At 40.8% G+C, this 17057-nt stretch overlaps 1 protein-coding gene across 2 annotated transcripts in view; it reads left to right on the forward strand.

Annotated features, from left to right (window-relative positions):
- NOTCH2 (notch receptor 2) overlaps positions 1-17057 on the forward strand; it is an 87447-nt gene that overhangs the window by 22679 nt on the left and 47711 nt on the right. Inside the window, exons 5-6 of one of the 2 annotated variants that reach the window (XM_065673917.1) lie at positions 5552-5674; positions 15745-16174. In XM_065673917.1, coding sequence (XP_065529989.1) covers positions 5552-5674; positions 15745-15749 — 128 coding nt within the window. In that variant the 3' untranslated portion in view covers positions 15750-16174. Of the gene's footprint in view, positions 1-5551; positions 5675-15744; positions 16175-17057 lie in introns of those variants that run through there. The other variant, XM_065673916.1, reaches the window with a different exon arrangement.

Raw genomic sequence — 17057 nt, forward strand, 5'->3', positions numbered from 1 at the left:
GCACATGAACACTTGGTGTGTGGTAATCTAGAAAAGTAAACTCTGTTCCCTTAAGCATTCTCTGTTGTTATTTATGTGAAAGATATAGCTGCCATATACTGTTTAGGATGAATGTAGAGTGACTGCATTCTCATGAGGATCATCTGGGGCAGCAGGTATGTGCAGAAAGAGCATTTAAAACTTATGAGAAATACTGTCTTTTTGGAGACCTTTGTCTTAAAGTATTTGCTCAAATGACTTTAAATGTACATTGCCAACTTTAGTTAGTGCCTGCACAACTTTCTGGGTTTTCTGAGCAAGCATGTGACTTTTGAAGAATTTGGGAAAGTCGATCTTAAAATAGAAGGGAAGGATCAACTTTATTTTTGTGTGAAAGCAACCATTTCTAGACGTGCTTGAAGAAACAGTGCTTAACCCTACAGGGTCTTTGAAAATGCTGTATCTTAACTAACGGTTGCTCTTGGTGAATTTATTGATCTTCTGCTCTTCATCTTTTTAATATGAAATTGTAAATGATGTATCTCAGGATAACAGGCTTGATCAGAAATGCAAAAGTTTTTTAGTCAGATCTGTTTAGCAAGTTCAAGATCTCACGCAGAAGCAGTGTGGTTGGGGGAAGAGGAGAAGACAGCGAAGTTTGAGGGACCAGATCCTGTAAAGCTGATAAGAAAGTTAGCTTTTGTGATGCTCTTACAGGAGCGCGAGGCTGGGTAGGAGCACATTTTCCCTTAGACAAGCGTGTGGGCTGGCTAAACTATGGTCAGGAAATGAAAATAAGGTTACTATAGTAACAGCTACACACCTACACTGCTCACACACATTTTGGATTATTAGCTGCTTTTTTGGACTTGTTACACAACATTTACAGTGGGGGTGGGTTAATGCTGCTTTGAGAGCCTTCACTTCTGTGTTTCCTGTATTTGTTTAAGTTGGCCATGTTGTTTTGATGGCTTGATTTTTATTTTTTTTTTTTTTAACAAGCCATTTGAAAAACAGCAAAGAAAGGGAGAGGTTGGTGAGAGGCCAAAATGCTTACATTAAACCCTTTGATAAAGGCAAGGCACACAGCCATTTCTTCCCCCTTAGTGCAGCATGCAGAGCAAAATTTCTGAAGTGTTGGAAAAGGTTCTGTCTGGGAAGGAAAGGTCAACAGAAAGAGAAGAAAAATGGTGGTCTGTTGCACCCAGGGAAGATGTGAAGATGGCCTCCTCGTCTGGAAGAGAGGTCCAAGATAATGGACTAAAAATTCCTCTTTAGACTCCCTCTCTGAATTGGAGCAATGCCGATGGTACTGTGACTATAAATGGAATTGCTCTAGCCCTTCTTTCTGGACTGCCTTAAGACGTTACCATCACTCAGCATTATGGTCACAGAGGCAGGAGGCAGTTACATCTTGAATTGCTGGAATGGTTTTTGCTATGGTTTTGCATCTTGTGATCTGTGAAACTACTATAAATAAACTGATTGTGCCCAAGCAGCAATTTAGGCATAATTAGGTTACTCCTGGACTGGTCCTGAAACGGGTTCTTGTTTCTTGTAGGTGTTTTCTTGACTTTTGAATGAATTTCATGTTTTGTAAATACAGATACGTGATAATGAAACCTTGAAAATGTGATACCCCTCCTACTCTGCCCCCCAACCTGGAGTTACATGTCAGAGCAGGTTTTTCTACAGTAGGACAAGTGATTATGTAGAGCATAGTCAAGCTGCTGTTTTAAATTCTCATGTTCCCATTTCACTTGTGGATTTACACAAGCAAATTTTGCATTAGGTAATTCATGAAGTCATGTGTGTTAGAAGTCAGCTTTTGGGGGCAAGTGTAAGTGAAGAGTTATATACTGTAGGTATTACATCTGTATGAAAGGTAACTTCATATTTTCCATTTGTCTAGCATAATCATTTTTCCTCTGGGCTTTGGTGATTTAGGTAAAAACAAGGTGGTAGACAGGTGAGCCTGTTAGGTCAATCATAATAGAGAGTTGTAGTAAAAAAAACCCAAACAAAACCATTTGTGAAAGACTTAACCTGAAGCATTAGCAACTCCCTTAAATATAAGAATGAGCTTGTAGTTACAAATATTTGACAAAAATGGAGTTAATTTGGCAACTAACCTTTTAATGGAATGTTAAACAAGTCAATAGAGGAAGTTCTTAGCTGGGAAAGTGATTATTCATTGTTATCCATCAAAATAATTACCCATTAACTAAGATAAGGACCCTAGGGAATTCCAAGGGCTTGTTCAGGAAACGATCTGTCAGGCTGGAGCAGGCTGTTTATGAGAGCTGGAACACTTCCTGGGAAGAGGAAGTAACCTCACGCCAGTTCGTAGCAGAGCATTACACGGCACTGTATGGTGAGCATCATGGATGGGGTCTAGCAGATGTACTGGAATACTGAAATTCCTATGGTGGGGAAGACTCTGCTTTCTGAGATTTAGAGATGAGCTGCATCCTGTGGGGTGCGAGGTTCTGCGTGGCTGAAGTCCTAGAGTACCAGATGGTGTGTGTGCCTTTCTGTTCTGAGTGAGCTGGGTCTCCTACATGGAGTAGCCTGTCTCACATAGATTTCAAGAAGATGAATTGTTGGAGTTGCATCCAGGCAACTACTGTTGGCCACCTGGTATGCATAACCTTGCTTCTGTGTTGACATGATATAGGTCAGTTTTAATACTCTGAGATCTCTAATACCTTGTCAGTTTGGCAATAAATTTGACATTTTCATTAAGGTATAATTTCCTGACCCCATAATTTATTGGTCCTGCAGAAAGGTGTAATTTATAGACTGAAATAAGGCTAAGGATTAAGATTCGGAGGGAATTGGATTACTGTGCTCTGGAATGGGGTGGAGTTTTCAGATGACATAGGAGTAAAGATATCTGCGTGTATCAGTCTGTGTATTAGCAGAGGAACAACATGCTGTTAGCAATGGGAACACTTTTCCCCTTGAGGTTCTCATTCCTTAGGCTGATGTGCTTGGAGACATGGAGCAAAAGTCAGGATATGTATTGCAAACTGTTCTCTTGGAAAGAGAAAGCAAAGGACAGCATGTGAGTCCCAGCACAGGGGGGAACAGGAAACAGCATCAGGTGTCCAGATACTTCAAAACAGTGAACTCTGGCTTTGTGGAAGAATCAGGTTATGTAACTGCAAAATCAACTGGGACCCAGCTTCAGAAAAGCTCATGTGTCTCAGCAACTTCATGCTGCTTGTGCTTCAGTATAGATGCACTGACCCAAACAACTGTGACTAAAGGACTGATTTTAAGAATGAAAGCTAAACTTTGCTAGGACAGCTCAATTTGCAAATTAAGCAGATTGCAGTATTGTGGTGTAAGTAGGACTCGAAGAGGACACAAAAATCATACCTTTCCAGCCTTGGATGTTCTGAAGCTAAACCAGAGTTGTTCTTCAGGGTAAGACAAGTTTAAAGGAAGACTGGGAGTTGAGAAGTTACCGAAAAGGAAACGTGTGTTTTCTTCAGGTGTGCACTCAAAATAGCATCATCTTCACCATTTCAACCCTTCCTGGTTCCCTTTCCCTTGGACATGTCTTTTGACTGATCACACTTGTCCGTGGGTCATTTCTCTTCAACCTTTTACTACATTGCCTTTTTTAAATTTTTCTGTTTATGGTCTACTGTCACTAATGTTATCCTTTAGCTTTTAGTGTGGGATTAATGGTTTTCTACATCTGCACGAGATGCTTGAGGTTCAGCTCTTAGATGATAGTATAGCTGGTTAAAATGTAAAAATGTGCAATGGCTTGGTGAGGTTTTAGTATTCAGGTGACTTCCATGCTTTATTACTATTTATTATTATTGGGCTGCTCCAAATTTGTGTGCAGTACAGGAAGATAGTTTTAAATAAATCCCTCCTCTCAGGAATTTGTTTACTAGAATGTAGGGTAGGTCTTCATATTGTCTGAGATGGAGCGGTAAGAACATAAACCTTTTGCGTTTGTGGTTCTGGGTGTATTTCCATGCTGATCACATTGCTGACTTGAGTACCATCTGCGGTCAGTGGTGTGTCTCTCAGGCTGGAAAGGAAGCTGATAGGACACCCCTGTGTTTTACAGCTGAGCCTTTAGTGCGTGGTAGTTTTAAACATAGTGGTCTGATGCTGATTGTGTTCCTTGGTAGTTGATCCTCAGCAGCTTTCACCAGGAAGGTGCTGTTGTGGTGATTAGGACTCAGGCTAACCATGTTATATTTCTTCTTCATTTTAACCTTCCCTGCTGCCATGATATTTGCAGGATCTTGGGCAAAGGTAGGAGGGGCTTTGAAAGGAGAGGGTGCTGGTGCAAGATGCTAATGTACTTGTTAAAACTTGGCAACAGCACTCTACTTCTGACTGTTACCTGTGGTATTGGAGAACTTTAAGAGGTGGGAATGCATACGAATCATCTCAAGTCTCTTGCGAGTAGTGGCAGTCTGGAGAAGCTGTGTCAGGGCTTTACAGTCTGCCTCATCTGCCACACAGCACGATCTGCGTTGCACCAGATGTTGCTTGGAAGGGTCTATGTGACTTGACACAGATGTTATGGAAGCATTTGGAGCAGGGCATCAAAAGTAGAGGGGTTAAAGCATAATTTTGGATGAGAGCACTGCGTCATATTAATATTACATTCCAAAGCAGTGAAGAGGCAGAGCTGCTGTTTTAAATTAATGTGTGCGTTCTGGAATCATTTATTTCATCCACATTTGCATGCATCCACTTGTGCTTTGATAAACAGCACTCTCATCCAGCAGAAATGGCAACTTTATTTAATGAAGCATGAAGCAAATCAGCAGGGGAAATTGAGGGGAAGATGGACTATTGATGATTCCCTTCCCTAATGTCCCCACTTCTTCTTATTTGAAAGTAGAGGGAGATCTAGCAAGGGTATTTTCTATTGTGGCTACATTCATTAGAAGCCTTGATTTTCATTGAGGAACATGTCTGGTTTCTTCTGCTTTTCAGTCAGGGCTTAGTGTATAAGTATCACTTGGGTCATGGCTGATTTGTTCATTGACAGACTTAGGTCTGACACTGAAGAGGTCCACATCAGGAATTTGGAAGCTCATTTTCAAAGCATAGATCTTTCTCTGACATAGCTAAGGTGTGTGAACTATGCTAAGGTATTCATAAAGTGAATGCCAGGCACTTCTTTTGCCATGAGAAAAACTTGTCTTGGTTCATGCTCTAACTGCTGTGTTTGGGCATTGATGAACTTACCTGATAGTAAAATAAATGTCTTGGTCTTTTGACCAAGTTTGCTTTGAATGACAGTACTCATTAGTAACTTAAAATAAAAAACCCAACCCTTGCCTTTGTGATTGTGAAAACCTATTAGGCCATACATCCGTGGCAAGTGTTTTAACTGTGTAATCTGACCTGCATACTGTCAGCAGAGGCATTTAATGAAGTTTGTGGTCAGCACGCTACATTGAGGTTCACCATGATTAGGTTAACAGTGCAAGTGTTCAACAAAAAAGGGGGGGAACTGTATGAGGGGCGAGTTATCTTCAAAAGAGGCTGGAACCCCTTTTCAGGCTGCTGTTTCTGCTCTGTCCAGGTTTCGAGGGAAGAGTCTGCGGGCACAACGTTGATGACTGCCCAAATCACAACTGCCAGAATGGGGGTATATGTGTGGATGGTGTGAACACATACAACTGCCGCTGCCCACCACAATGGACAGGTACGTACTATGGAAAACAAACGTAAGACTTCTGGCCTTCACCCAGTGTACAACTGGAGTTACATACAGCTGAAGGCAGCTCACATCTGTGCCTTGTTCTGCGGTCTGGGGAGCAGATGCCAGTGAAACCCTTTAAAGAAAACCGTGCATCAAAGCCACCGCAATGGAGGGCAATTTCCCATTGCACCAGGCAGTATTACAGGCTTATGTGCGTGTGTTTGACAGACAGGTACCATGGTTCATGAGCTGCAGTGTAGTGCCAATATCAGAGCTGTGCTTCTTGTATGGATTGCTTTGTAAGAGGGTATGAGATTTCCAAAAGTACAAAACATGGCTTTGCTATTATGGGAATGTGCATATAGCTGTGCTTTGTTGATATGTTTGGGGGTATTTTTAATCTGGGGTAATGATCCTCATTTAGGTAATAGTAACACTGCTGAGGAGCAAGTCAAATCTGAAGGGCAACATAGGTGGGAGAAAGGGAAGAAAGAGAAGTGTATGTATGGGAAGCTTTGTTTTTGCTACAGTTATTTTCCTGCTGTGACTAATTTTTATCTAGAGTTGTCTGACTAGCACAGCTACTTTTGCTTCATAAATGAGTCTGCTTGAGTCTGTAAGGGGGAAACGTGTGAATTTCAAGAAAGTGTTATGCATGATATAAAGAAGCAGCTTACAGGAAATTCAGTGTCATATTTAGTCACAAAATGTCTCCATACCTCAAAAATAAACAAATACCTCCAGTTTTGGTGTGGGTTTTTTTTGAGTCATACTAGGTATTCTTAGCTGGCACACTTTTTCAGTTGCATATAATTTTGCCCATCTTTCAAAAATCATAGCTAGAAAAAAAAAACCCCAAAAAACCAAAAACCCAACAGCAGCCCTAAAACTGGAAAACTGAGGTATGGACTCAGTTTTCATTTTTCCTTTCATAAAGTAAATGGGGGGACTTGTGCTGAAGTTCCTTCAAAACCTGAGAAAGCAGTTCAAGCTTAGTTCCAGAACATTTTTCTCTGTTTCTAGGAAATATTATCTTTGAAACCTGAATATCTTGCAGTGAGTGGCACTACATGTGTAGTTCAGACAAATAGACTGCAAGGAGTTTGACGGCTGGAGACAGGGGGTTTATGTTATTCTAGCCTTTCTCCTTGGCAAGCATCATTCTCATTATAAACCAGTTGTCACTAACTGCAAAGGAGGCTGCCAGTTAAGAGCCCTCATTAACTCAAAAAAAAATTATATGTTCTTAAGCAAAGTTAAAACCACATAAGAGTGAAATTCACCACTGCTTGCTCTTTGAAACTAGATGTAAATAGGAGAAAATGAGTCCTCTCTTTAATGAGCAAGTACCCTTTCTTCTATACTGCTTCTCTATGTCTTTAAAGCCTGCAGAAAGTGAAACCTGCAAAGGAAAGCAGAGAGCTTGGTTGTGGAGCCAGCAGTCCTTCAGTGACCCCTAAAATCTTGTTCCATGCCACAGAAATTATAAACTGTCAGTAGTAAATTAATCTCAGGTTTATTCCTGAAGCATAGAGGGTATGACGGATCATGAGCATGTACCTTGTATTTAATCTACAAGGGATTATTTTGCTTTGTAGAGGTATCACAAGTTTAGCTTGGCTTACAGGATTTGGGTGGATAGCTGCTGTCGGATAAGGATGACTTCTGCAACTCATCTGGAAGAGACCTTGGTGGTAATAGGCTGTGATTCTGTTTGGTTTTGTGGTGGATTGTCTCTTTGATTAACCACTGAAGTTCTTTGCAATGCACTTGTGGCAGTTCCTTCTCTGAAGCTCTTATGGACTCTGATTAGCATTGGGAAAAAACAGACCTGTGTTGTGGCATAGTCTTGTGCCATCTTTATTCTGTGTGCACAGTCTCTTCAAAAAACCTTATGTGCATGAAGGGTGCTTCTCTTTGGTGAAAACCTGGAGAGACAGCCAAGTCTTGTATTCCCATGGCTTTCTAAAACAATTTAATGGGATGGGCTTTCTGAGAATTTCCTTTGTTTATAGTGAAGTTAAGGTTATCATCACAGCAGTAGTTTTAGGTGGTGGCTTCTCAAGGCCATTGATTTTCTAGACTTCGGAATCAGGTCACTTTGGAACTAACCCTTGTTTCACTTCTTAGGAAACAGCAGCTTGGCTGTTTGTACAATGAGAGTTAGAGCCTTTGGGCAACTGAATTGTCTTGTTTGAAGCGAACGCTGCTGGTTTCAGTGTTCATACTAAAACATAAGTAACTTCAGAAGTAGCTATGTATGTTCATACTGGCCAGTGTTTGACACACGTAGGGCAGTAGCTCTGTGCATCCACAGGATGTATTAGTTATAGCCATTCTAGTCCCTGTGCCATGAAACAATCTTGGTCAGCTTGCCTTTAAGAATTCATTTCTTGTATCTGTAATATTCCACTTGCTTAATAAATGTGCTTGCAATTGACGTCCCATGATGCCCTGAAACCGTGTCCAGCTCAACAGTGAATGCGGCCATGTGGTGTGAGTGGAGAAATGTTATGCAAGTCATTTGAATGCCTCTTATTCTCAAGTCCTGCAGGTCATCCCAGCAGTGACTTTGCTCTGTCATCTCAGTAGCATTTTCTTAGGAGAAGCTTGTTTCTCTGAATAGACTTCAATCCTTTTCCTGCATCTTCAACTAGACACCAAGAAAATGCAGGATAACAGTACACATCCAGCTTGGAGACATGAGGGGTGACATTAAGGCAAGGTAAATAATAGTTTGGAGACAGACATGACTTTTTTCAAGATGAAACTGCAGCTGATGCTAACAGGAGTAAACTACAATAAAAAAATTAGTTACTCGGCAATAAGGAAATGTGTAAATGCAGGCCTGTCCTTTGCACAAACATGGTTATAACATTATAAATCATCTCTAAGGTAAGTGAAGAGGGAAGAGCTGAGCAAACAACTCTTTCCAAGTCTCTTCTGATAAATGCTTATAGCCCAACAGTGTTGAACAGTGAGAGCAAATACTTAAGGAAATCAAAACTTTCCAGTGAGACCTTGAGGTTAGAGGACATTGTGTGCTGCTTGGAGGGGGGGGGGGGAAGGCCCAAATGCACATGTTTCTATGTAAACATTAGCCAAAAATTAAAGTATGTTAAATTTTCTAAAAATAGGTGACAGTGTAGATGTGCTGCCTTCATAAGGGTTCCACAGCCTCTTCTTTGAGGTACTTACTTGTCGAATAATCTTGGAGAAGTTTAAATTGGTCTGCTTGCAGTTTCAGTCTTTATTTGATCTTTGTGCTGTGTGGATGGTGATAGAGTATGTTTGCATAGAGAAATGAGTCCAATTGCTTGCTAGAAAAATCAAGAGACTCTACTGGATCCGATAAAAATAGTTTTGTGTAAAGTAATATTGAAACATCCTTTACTGAGACAGAATCTGTCCCAATTCCTTTTGGTAAGCACCTGCCTCTTGGAATTCCCTGACAGGTGGTGGGCTGGACTACAGAACTATGCATTTTTTTTTTCTTAAAAAATGCTTTTTCTGCTTGCCACTAGAATCCAGCTTTGGAGACACTGTTTGCTTTCAGTCTGATTTCCTGTCCTCAGAGCTCACCATTCCTTTCTTGTTGAAGCGCTTGCCTTCTCTGTCTCATTTTGCTGCTTTTTCCGGAAAGATAAAATCTTGCCTTTCAGTAACAATGATGAGAAATTCCTGCTGTCACTAATGTTATTGCCACCTTCCAAGTTCTCCTATTTCATATGGTTATAGTAATTGTCAACTTCATAAACTTATAACCGGCAAGATGATCTTGGAAGTGTTTTGGTGAAACTGGCCCAGATCTTTGCTGTTGCTGAGTGTTAACTGATTGTTTGTTTGTTTGTTTAAGGATGACTTTATCTTGTCCCAGGCTAAATCCTTTGTCAGAATGAGTGTGCATTGGGTCCTTTCAAGGCACGATATTGCAGCTTTTCTTGGAAGTAGGTTAAGATGCTTTTGTGAAAGACTCAAGTCTATTCTGTGCATGGCAGGTTAGAGAATTTGATGTGGTTTAAGTGTGATTTGAATCAAAGTTAGCTAAAAATCCTTGCTAATGACTGTGCCACTGTGAAGGCTCTCATTTGTGCTGATGTTCTGCAGCAGTTAAACCAGCCTGATGAGCTTGCTGCGGTCTGAGGAAGAAGGTGTCTTTGCCTTCTCTCACTGCTCCCAGCCACTGTCCGCCTTCCCCTGAGCTGGCTCTGGTACTTGTTGGAGCATGCTGCTTTAACTCAGTAATCTCGTAAAAAAAAATCCTGTCCAGCTGCTGAGGTTTTTTTGGGGGTGTTTTTTGTGGTTTTTTTTCTGTGTGTGGGATCAGGAATTAAAATTCATGGAGCAGTCTCATGGGTGAGAGGGTACAGAGGAAGGTATGGCAGTCCAGGGCTGCAGAGTCATGTGGAAGTCTGGAGTGTCCTTCCACAGGACACAGTGAAACCAGCTGAGGATTTCAAGGCTGCTCAGGCATTCCGGACTACAATTCATAGAAAGGAACAAGGCTTTGTTTAAAATGCACTTGTTCACTCTGTTGATCTAACCTATGCAGCTTTGTGTCAAGCAAGGTGACTTGAGAATTTGGGTACTAAAGCGATTCATAATATAAAATGCTGTAAATGCTTTAGGTTTTCTTTACTGAGAAAGCCTCCTACTCCACTGTTGAAACCTTGCAGTGTTTAGAGGATCACTGTCAGTTTAGCCCAAATCACCTTTCAGGAGTGGTGCACAGCAGAGATTAAGATTTGTATCCTCTGTTGAGTTAAATCCTATACACGGTTTGCACCATCAGGAGTTGTGGGATGAGTCTCTGAGTTTAGGGGACTCGCTGTCCACACAAGTGGGTTTTGGAAGACCTACATTATAGTGCTTCAGTTGCAGGCTTGGCCTACTTGCCTCCTTTCATTATTTCTACCCCTGTGGCTGGGAAGGCAAGACTCCCATGGCTCTTGTATTTATTTAGGCTTTGTTTTCCCCTGGAAAGGGGGCTCCAGTGAACTGTACAATTTAAAATCTAGGCGACCTTTGTCTCAAGGGAAGCAGAGTGTGCTAACAGCTGACTCCAGCATTGGGAGCTAGCTTAAGAAGCAAATGTTTGTCTTGAGCAGAAAAGCTCTTCAGGCAGCAAGGCCATGCTTTTTAATTAAAATAGCTGTTAGCTCGGTCATATGCTCTTAAACACTAGCACAAGGGTTACTTTTTCTGCAGAGCTTTAGGCAGGAATTTTCAAAGGGTGGAGTTAAAGGTTTGATTTGTATTTAATTAGAGTAATATTTGCTCCCTACCTTGGTTTTCTTTCAAAATCCCAGCCTTAAAGTCTGGGCAGATGTGACTTTTCTTTGCTAAGAAGGGAGGATAAACGTCAAAAGGCTGTCTTTTAACGTTTTAATGCAAGATTGTATGCTCTGGTATTTTGCTTTTTAAAACTTTCTTTGCCAAATTCCACTTTCCTTGGCTTCTATGTCACCAAGTATACAGTAATAAGCCATTCTTAGTGTTCAAAAAAGTACTGCCTTGCTGAAATACTTCAGAGGCTTGAAATGTAGAGGAACTAACTGACACTAGATGACATGGACCATAAATGTTGAACATGCCAGTTTCCTAAATGAGCGAATATAAATCCTGGTATTTTCTATAGGGTATTGATTATTACCTACCAGAGCAAGCTGTTGAGGTTGCACTCTGGTTCTAGTTGGCACGCACATACAAAATGTGCCAGGAGCAGTCTTTACCTTTGTATTAGCACAAGGAGGCTGGGTCAGACTCCCACAAGAAGTGCAGTCATCTTTCCCAGTTGTGTAGCAATGGCAGACTTTCTGGTGCCTTTCCAGACTTTACTGAAAATCATAGTAACCTCTTTGGTGCTGGCTGAGATCCATCTACACCAAACTTGGCAGATGATTTGCTGGTGATTTGCTGTCACTACATACAGTAGTATCTCCAAGAGACAGTTCTCTGAAAGGGGCCAAGAGGGATTACGATTCTTTTTCTTCCTTCATGTTTGAACTGGCAGATACAAAGGGAGCAGGGAGCATGTGGCAGCCTCTGGAGCTGACAGCTCTAAGCTTGAATTTACAAATGATTTGAAGCATTAGACATAAACTTTATCCTGGATGTTGTTTGTTTCTTTTGCGGTACTTGATTCCAGAGTTGTGCAGAGCATGTATTTCAGTGGTATTAAAAGTTATACCATTAGTCAGTACCTTTATATCCAGTATAGATTCTAGAACACCCACCACTATCTCCCACTTGTTTTGTGCTGCTTTCCATTTCCCATCAGCAAAAGTTAGCTGTAATAGAACACCTGAGGTGTTAATAGCTGGACTGATCTGACTATGGAATGACAACATCCAGTTTAGACTATGCTCCTGCCTTTTCCCTTGTGTCTTTGGTGACTTTCCAGACTGGAAAATACTCTTTGCGATCTCTTGTGGAGTTGTCTTTAAGTTTTCAGTATATCTTGCATGTGTCTGGCACTAAAACAGAATAGGCTAGACCACTCTGGTGGGGCTGGGTCGGTGGATGTGTGCTGTGAGACAAGGCTAATAGGTAATAGTTGTTTTGTCTGCAGCTCACTTGTTTCTGGCAGTTTCTGTCCCTTTTCTTGTACTTGGAATGAGGTGATTTGTCTTTGGATAATTACTGAAGATGTGCTGCTGAGATAGCTTGAGAATATGAAACTTGTATTGTAAGGTTTGGCTTCAGCTATTACATTTTTTGCCTTGCAGATCTTTTAACTTGTTAGGTATTTCCCTGATTCACTGGATTTTCCAGATGAGAAGAGAAGGGCAAAATGGCGAGTAGCTTGGTGATGTGTATTTCCTTTTGGTTACTTCTCTACTCTGCTGCTGTCCCCCGTCATTTCACCTACCACCTCCATATTAAAAGTCTGTCATTAGTGCATCACTAATAATTTTTAATTAATTTTGTTCTGTTCACTTATATTACTGCCTCTGAAAAGCTCTATCAGAACTGCCCGCTCTAGCCAGTAGTCTGTGGGGAGTGATTTAAGGCAGTATTTAATGGATCAGGGCATGTGCAAGTCTCTTAAAGCCCAGAGTTTTGTATTTGGGGGTTGTAAAATCCCTTGTAAAAGCCCATTAGTTCCACTATATGCTTCCCAGTGCGGTTATGAAATTAAACTCTTTTCTCCTCCACATTAGCCTAAAATAAACACAGATGTTTATTCTTCTCGCTATGACGAAGCTTCATCTTCAATTGTTCAAATTCTGTATTAAGTTGTTAGATTTTATGATATCTTGGATGGCATTTGACATTGCCCAAGATACGATAGATCTATTAAAGCAAAAAATCCAACACCTGAGGTTTGGGAATGGCTGCTTACTGCTTTGCTGTGCTGTAGTCCTATATTTCAAACAGGAGTAAGATGCTGTGAGGTCCTGGGGAAGGAGCACCTTTTTGAGAGCTGTTGTGGCTCTCACTTCAGTTCAGTTAGAGAACTCCTGTAAAGTAAAAAATATTTGGCTTCAGTCCTGTTTCAGGGGAAACTACTGTAATACTTGAGCAGGGAAGACCTCTACTAAACACACATGCAACTGGGGTCACATTTTGGAGATGTAAACAGTGTAGTCCATTGAATTCTATGTGTGCCTGAAGCCATTCTTGGAGCTGAAAGCAGTGTTTGTATTCACTGGATTGCTTGCAGGGAGCTGCGGAGATGGCTTTGTTGGAGGGTTTGGAATTTAGATGTGATCTGGACATCACAGTTGATCCCTTTCAGTATTATCTGTTTATTGCTCTGGATTTTCTTGTCTGTATAAAGGTTTTGCCTCTTTCAGAGAAGTTTAAATTTCTTTGCTTTGAGATACCTTATGTCGATTAAATCAAATTATGTAAATGATCGAATATTTTCTTTTGTGTATGTCCTTGTAATATCTGTTTCTTCCTATATCTTCCCTGCAATAACTGTTGTATTATACTTTTTATCATCTTTCTCCCTTTGTGGGTACAACGGCTTTGTAAGTCTTTTCGAAAATTCTTCTCTCCATCAGTCTGTAGGACTCTGAACTCTACACCTTTTCAGTGTCTATTCAAATGTGGTGGCTTCAATACTGCAAAATGTATTCTAGACTGAAGCTGTGCCACACCTATTGCGCAACAGCTGTTTGCATTATTCTTCCTTGTAGTCAAATGTCTTGTCAGCAATGTTTATTTTGTCGATTAAAGCTGTGATTGAGCAGAGGTCCCCACTGAACTTTTCCAGGGAAGCTGAAGTGTTTCCTCAAGGAGTGCCTAACCTAAACCTTTTGCAACAAGTCTGCCTTTATATTTTACTTGGCACTTGTACATCAAGCCTTGTCTGCTTTGCACTACCCAGCCACCTTGCTTGTTTCCATGAGTTTGTAATTCCCTGGCTTTCCCTTGGATAATATAAGTATTATTTTGTTAAAGATATCACTGCCTACTGTTCATCTCCTTCCAGGCCATTAATTAAATGTTTCAGTGCCTGTATGTATTCATAAACTATAACTTTTTATTTTCAAGGGCATATGGTGAATTCTGTGAGTTAAAGATCAGTTGAATGTTTTTACATGTACACAATTCAAAACCATGGGAGCTAAAGTAGTTTTTGTAACCACCATTTTACTAGAAGGCCATATAGTTCCATGCAATTTTTCCTTTACTTTTCCATTTGCTGAGGAGGCTCACACAGCAGCTTGAGGAAATAGAGCTTTGACCTGACTGACCAAGATGCATTGGGTTATGCTGTCAACACAGATGTTTTCCTTATGTTATAAGAAAAAACTGGCCAGAGAAATGTCTTTCCCCAGTCAGATGCAGTCTTCCAGCTGGCATCCTGGATATACACATGGGTGGTTAGAGAGGGGAAGAAACTGCATGGCCCCTTGCAGTGTGTCATTGCTAACCTTCTGCCACAAGTAGATTTGTTCATTTGTACAAATACTGTTTCTTATCTCTTAGTCTGTTCCTGAGATTTGATAAGATGCCATTCACCTTCTCACCTAGTAGTCCTTTGAAACTTGGAGGAAGAAATGTAAACAGTTCTAATGAGCCATGCTTTCTTCAGCTATACTGATGGTATTCAAAACCCATACAACAATCTTTGGAATACTTTGTGAAATGAATCTTTCAGAGAGTGTTTGTCTAGATCTGGTTTATAGATTCCCAAATAACCCTTTCAAGAGAGCTGGTGATCTCTTCTCTGTGTACCCCAGCCACTAGCATGGGATAAATGACAAACTTCTGGTAAGGTACCTAGAGAATGAAGGCATAAGAACTTCTGGTAACCTGATGCTCCTCTTACAGTGAGTCATCTAAGACCTTTAGGACCAGTTTGTGATTCTCACTGGAATATCTTTCCTGTTCAGCATCACTAAACTTTTAAGGTATTCTCACTTCCAGTTCAGTCCGAGCCCAGTGTTGTTGCAGTTTTGAGAAAAAAGGACATTGCTTTCTCTTCCTAGCTCAGTTTTTCAGGGAACCAATTATTTTTCAAGGCACAGGAAGGTATTTGCATCCTTTGGCCTACTAAATGTTTTTAGTGCTTAAACTTAGTGTGAGATCTCTCAGAGACTTTAGCCTCTGGTACTCCAGCTGTGATTCAGCAGTCTTTCCTGCTGGAGAGCTGTTAAGAGGCCAAGAAAACTTTCTCCTTCACGGAAAGGCTGCTCTGCTAAAGATGAAGACCTCTGAACTGACTGAAGGTCTTGTGTTCAGCTGCAGGGGTCAGCTTTTGGAGGTGTCTGCTGCTTCCCAGGATGACTGTTTTGGTTTCTTATTTGCTCAAGCTAATGCTCTACTTTTTCAGTGTAGGTTTCTACTCATTTTATGTGCTATCTGCCTTACCTTTATAAGTCAGATTTTATTTTCTTTTTAACATAAAGACCTGAAGGAGAAGGGGCTGGCTGTTTCTCATCAATGAAATCCAGTACAACTATTTGAGGGGCCTTACAGTCATAGAATCATAGAATTAACTGGGTGGGAAAAGACCACAGAGATCATTAAGTCCAACCATTACCCTAGGACTGCCAAGAGCACCACTAAACCATATCACTGAGGTACTTATCTATATGGTTTTTGAACACTTCCAGGATGATTCCACCACTTCTGTTGAACCACTGCATCCTGTGTCTGCCTAAAGAGAAGCTCCTGGAGTTCCTGTCCAGTTCCTGCTGGTCTGAAAATGGGAGCAATCAAAGCAGCAAACATGTCTGTCTTACTCCAAATGGCTTTTTTGAGGGGAAATATGCAGGAAGTAACTTAGTTCTGTAGTGGGCAAAAAGTGCTAAGAGTCTAAGTCTGTTCCCCTTTTCTACTTCTAGTTTTCAATTTTGAAATACCACATGGACTAGCTGTTTACTTTGTACAAGGTCACTTAGAACCTGAGTCGGCATTTTGCTTATTTCCCAGGCTCTGCAAATATCAAGGTCAGGTTAGGCTTTTATTGGCTTCTTAATCTGTGTTTCCTTTTTTGTTGTCTTTTGTATGTTTCTACATTTCCATTAAAATACTGTACAGATAGTGCATTTGTGCTTGCTTTCACTAGCTGACCCTATATTTACTATGTTTCAGCAATTTAATTGAAACTAGCAGGAGCACAAGAAATACCTACAGAATCTTGCAGCTGAATGAACTAACACTTAGCTGGAGAAGCTGTGACATTCAAAAGGACTGGGGTTCTGGAGATGTGTATTACACTGTACAATTCATAATGGAGTTTGCACTTGGAAGTTGAATTTCAGTTCTGTGAATGAAAGACTTGATTCTTCCTAAAACTCTTTATGAGCAGAAAACAAGCTTACCAAGTACATGACTACAAATAAATATACTTGGTTCGGTTACAATTAAGTAAACCAACATCCCTTAAGTAAAATGTTTCAGAGATCTTCTGTTTCATTTGATTTATTTCTGATACTGCAGAGAAGAGTCTTGTGCAGAATATTCAGTGAGAAGTCTTAAATCCTCATTTATGTCTGACACTGAAAGGAATTTCTGTCTCTGCTGTGGAAAAAGTCATTCAGGAAGCTCTCGGGACAGACACCACCTTGAAGATGTAGGCCACTAACAACAGAAGTGTCAAATCTTCTCTTGGCAGTACCTGCCCAAAATATTAATCTCTTTCTGTCATTTGCACAAGGAGTTGAAGCCTCTACTGAAGGCAGATCAGCCCTTTTTAGAGAATGAGAGGTGGCCATCCTGCAGTTCCACTAAGAATTAAGTGATGATGATGCTCTGGGGGAGGGCATTCTTTAAAGCCATTTGTAAATGTGTATGTTGGTTTTGGTGGGGGGAGAGGGTGGGACACAATGGGATGGAGGGATGGGTGCACATAAACACCAACAAAACAAACAGTAAACAACCCCAACCAACCAGTCAACAAAAAATCCCAAACAAAAAATCCCAA

This window comes from Lathamus discolor, chromosome 3 (genome assembly GCF_037157495.1).
Source record: "Lathamus discolor isolate bLatDis1 chromosome 3, bLatDis1.hap1, whole genome shotgun sequence".
In the NCBI taxonomy this organism is placed as follows: Eukaryota; Metazoa; Chordata; class Aves; order Psittaciformes; family Psittacidae; genus Lathamus; species Lathamus discolor.